Source organism: Xiphophorus maculatus, chromosome 5 (genome assembly GCF_002775205.1).
Source record: "Xiphophorus maculatus strain JP 163 A chromosome 5, X_maculatus-5.0-male, whole genome shotgun sequence".
In the NCBI taxonomy this organism is placed as follows: Eukaryota; Metazoa; Chordata; class Actinopteri; order Cyprinodontiformes; family Poeciliidae; genus Xiphophorus; species Xiphophorus maculatus.
The window spans coordinates 29691904-29696386 of record NC_036447.1 but is presented as its reverse complement, the minus strand read 5'-3'; the positions used below and the strand labels follow the sequence as shown (position 1 = coordinate 29696386).

The following is a 4483-nucleotide window of genomic DNA, read 5'->3' as shown; positions in this document are numbered from 1 at the left end:
ACCGCCCAACAGCAGGTGGCAACGCAATGCAACAGGCAAAACGAAAGGATGTGGAAAGCTGTCACCGCCACGTTGTGAGTGGCATTTTGTTGAGACAAACGTTAAAATGCTGTACTGTCCCAAGGATTTTGGGTCAACTTGAGACTATTTAGTCTTTTGTGACACTATGATGCATTCCTCTTTTGTTTCAAATTATATAGCAAATGAAAAAATGTTTTAAACTTATTTACATGTCTGAATAGAAATGAAGTTTGTTCTACATGTCTTTATTTGGTTTTACATTTTACATTTAGCATTAGATCATGAACTTCATATTTTTATCAGTGATGTGAAGAACAAACTATTAACACACTTATTGTGACACCACTGATTTAAGATTGTTTAGTCTTTACTCTTTGTTTCTCAAGAGTTGGCTCTTTAAAATTAATTAAACCTTAAATATTTTATGCTATTTCTATAATAATAATAATAATAATAATAATAATAATAATAATAATAATAATAATAATAATGAAATTACATCAGACTTAAATAGTGCTTTATTGGTGTACTCAAAAGCGCTTCATATGAAATCAGTCATTTTCATTCACGCACACATTTATATTTTGTTAAGCCTGTTCTAATTGAGTGTACTTGTTTATAAGGAAAATACATATGTACTGACTTTTAAAGATTGTGTAATATACATGGCTGTTCATTATTTTTATAATGAAGACGCTGAAAGAGAATATTTTCGAGTTCATCTCCTGCTGGGAATCCAATCCAGCTAGGTGGCGCTAGCTCACCTTATATTGCTCTGCGAGCCGCCTGATAACTGCAGAAGAAGAAAAAGGTTGTCGTTCGACATTCGTTTCAACTTTAGCGTCGTGAAGGGTTGTGGATTTTAAAACCGGACTGAAAAACACAAATCATCAAAGCTCGAGCATCTTAACTTGCGCTTTGTGGATATCGGAGCTCGAAAACAAGATCTAAGTTTCTTCGAAATGAGTGAGTTGTGTCATCGTGGTTCATTTAGCCTCTGAAGCTAACGTTAGCTAGCTTAAGAGTGAAAGCTAGCAGCATTTTCCTGGCTAGCCCAGCTAAATAAGGCTCTGTAAGCGATTCAACCTTCGCGGACCCACTCGTTTGGACCTTATAGTTGTAACCAGCACAGGAAGCGATGGGTTCTTCTAAAAAACACAAGGAAAAGAGCCGCGACAAGGACGCAGAGGATCGTCGTCGCGAACATAAGAAACATCGTCACAAGGAGAGAGAAAGAGATGTGTCGGACCGTGATAAAGACAGACGAAAACGCTCCAGATCCAGAGAAAAGAGCAGGCGGGAGAGCCACAGCAAGGCGGAAAGAGGCCCCGCGGAGCCCCGAGTAAAGAGGGAGAAGGTGGACCCTGGTTATGAGGAGAGCGGCGCGGAGATCCAGCCCCAGAGCACCAGCGGAGATGGTTCCCTCAGCATCGAGGAAACAAACAAACTGCGCGCTAAGCTGGGCCTGAAGCCCCTGGAGCTGAACGAGGGCAAAAAGGAGCTGGGGACCAAGGAGGCGCCGATGGTGGCGGAGACCATCAACCCCGTTCTGATCCGACAGCAGAAGGAGATGCGAGAGAAGCTCGCCGCTATGAAAGAAAAGCGCCTGCTCAATCAAAAACTGGGTAAAGTCAAAGCAATCGGCGACGATGACTGGCTGGACGACACAGCCGGTTGGGTGGAGAGAAGCAGGACGCTGGCCAAAGAGAAGGAGATGGCAGAAAAGAGAGCCAAGCTCCTGGAAGAGATGGACGAAGAGTTTGGAGTCAGCAGCCTGGTGGAGGAGGAGTTTGTCCAAAGCAAGCGGGACTCTTATTCCTCACAAGATCTGAAGGGTCTCAAAGTGCAGCACAAGGTGGACTCCTTCACCGAGGGCCAGACCGTTGTCCTGACCCTGCAGGACAAAGGTGTGCTGGAAGAGGAGGAAGATGTGCTGGTAAACGTGGGACTGGTGGACAAGGAGAAAGCTGAAAAGAATGTGGAGCTGAAGAAGAAGAAGCCCGACTATAAACCCTATGAGGAAGAGGAGAGCGTGGACGACATGGTCACCTTCAAGCCGCACACTGTGCTCTCAAAGTACGATGAAGAAATCGAGGGCGAGAAGAAAAAGAGCTTCCGGTTGGGCAACTGGGGCTTTGCGGACGGGGAGCGAGAGCGCGAGCTTCAGGCGATGAAAGAAACTCTGCGGAATCAGGCTCAGTCCCTGGATATGCCCGCTCTCACCATCGCCTCCGAGTACTACACGCCTCAGGAGATGGTCGGCTTCAAGAAGACGAAGCGCAAAGTCAAAAAGATCAGGAAGAAAGAGAAGGTGACGATCTCAGACGAACTTCTGGACGACACCCGCACCTCCGACTTCGGCTCCAGGGCGCGAGGCAGAGGCCGCCGACAGGCGGAGGAGGAGCAACAGGAAAGCGAAGAGAAAGTTAAAGATGGCGGCAGCTGGCCGCATGAACTGCCCCGAATGTCCGACGACATCAGGACGGCAGAGATGGATATAAGCGACGAAGATGATTACGTTCCTCCTGAGCCGGCTGTGATTGAGGAGGACGAGGCGGAGCAGGAGCTCCAGAAGCAGCTGGAGAAGCAGAGGAAGCTGAGGCAGAAGCAGCTCCTCAAAGACTCTGGGGAGAAGGTGGCGGCGCAGATCAAAGTCCTGGCTAAAGGCGACGACGACCATGATCCAGAGAAGAAGAACAACATCGTCTTCAACGCCACCTCGGAGTTCTGCAGAACTCTGGGGGACATTCCGACGTACGGGCTGTCTGGAAACCGGGAGGACCAGGAGGACATCATGGACTTTGAGCACGAAGAAGAAAAAGACGACGGCGGAGGTTCAGATTCTGAAATTGACGAGAACATCGGATGGAGCACCGTTAACCTGGACGAAGAGCAGCAACAGGTGGACTTCTCCACGGCCTCCGCCACCATTCTGGACGAGGAGCCCATCGTTAACTCCGGCCTCGCGGCTGCATTGAAGCTGTGCACCAACAAAGGCCTGCTGGACACCCAGATGCAGAAGGTGGCCCGCGTCAAGGCACCGAAAGGGGCCCTGCCCAACGACAACTACTGCATCGAGGACAAGATGGGATTCGACGACAAGTACAGCCGCAGAGAAGAGTACAGAGGCTTCACGCAGGAATTCAAGGAGAAGGACAGCTATAAGCCCGACGTCAAGATCGAGTACGTGGATGAGTCCGGGCGGAAGCTCACGCCGAAGGAAGCTTTCAGACAGCTGTCGCACCGATTCCACGGGAAGGGTTCTGGAAAGATGAAGACAGAGAAGAGGATGAAAAAGTTGGAGGAAGAGGCGCTGCTGAAGAAGATGAGCAGCAGCGATACTCCTCTCGGGACGGTGGCTTTGCTCCAGGAGAAGCAGAAATCTCAGAAAACCCCGTACATAGTGCTTAGTGGGAGTGGGAAGAGCATGAATGCAAACAACATCACTAAATGACTTCCTGGTCCGATGTGTAGCATAGAAACACGCAGACATACACAGAGATCCTTTTAGATAATTCCTTGATTTTTTTTTTTTTTTTTTTTCGTCCTAGCTGGTTAAAAAAATCAATCTGATTATAAAAATGTTGAATAAAATCAGTGCAACTATAAGACAGTTTTATTTGTGTTGTGGATATTTTCAGTTGCAAGATGCAGTCAGTGTCATAATTTGGAACTTGAATATAGAAAAGAGAAAAATGCATCTAAAATTCTGAACATGTTTTAAAATAAAGATTGGTGAAATTATAAAGCTCTTCTCAGTGGTTTTTACTTTGATTTTTTTTAAAACAGGTTAAATTCACTTTATGCAGCTTATCTGACGTGTAACTGGATAAAATCTGAAGACTATTAATACGGTTGTATTTAACAGCTCAGTTGACATAAAACTATTAAGAATTTACGAGCTGTTTGGTTCTGTATGAAATAAGAATTGAGCTGTTTCTCATTTAACTAAGAAGATGTTTGGCTCTGTTATGTACAGACATGATTGAAGTACCTTTGAAAAAGTTTAGCTCCTACCCCTAAATGACAACAAATATGATATAGCCTGGGATAGTCAACAAAAACTGAACAAAACTATTTTCCCAAGAATGGAACGAAATAGAAATTTTTACCCAGTTTAACAGCAACAACCTTAAATGAGACAATATCAAAGATATTTTACATTTAAATTTTACATAATAAAAATGTAATAAATTGCATCAAAGAATATCTTGGGTTGAAAGTATTAAATTAGATAGGTGGAAGACCATTCATGTTTTGCTGCATTTTATTTTTAACGATTCTATTTGAATACTTTTTGAAAAACTCATAAAATACAATAAAAAAAACCACTGCATATTTAATTATTAGATTTGCTGCATTTGCACTGCCGGTTGTTTTTTAGTAACATATCACTGTAGTTTGATATGTCAGCCCTGTATGTGAACATTTTGCAAAGTTTATTCCTACGTTCAGTCGACGT

General features: G+C 44.4%; 1 protein-coding gene across 1 annotated transcript; it reads left to right on the top strand.

Moving 5' to 3' along the window:
* The first annotated feature begins 814 nt into the window (after positions 1 to 814).
* On the top strand, positions 815 to 3769 carry sart1 (SART1, U4/U6.U5 tri-snRNP-associated protein 1). Its single transcript, XM_005809377.3, has one exon. It carries the CDS (start codon positions 1160 to 1162, stop codon positions 3473 to 3475), a length of 2316 nt encoding a protein of 771 aa, XP_005809434.1. The 5' UTR covers positions 815 to 1159; the 3' UTR covers positions 3476 to 3769.
* The last annotated feature ends 714 nt before the right edge of the window (positions 3770 to 4483 follow it).

Bases quoted from the DNA above. Each gene is read 5' to 3' on its own strand.
- sart1 (XM_005809377.3), top strand. From the start codon at position 1,160: ATGGGTTCTTCTAAAAAACACAAGGAAAAGAGCCGCGACAAGGACGCA.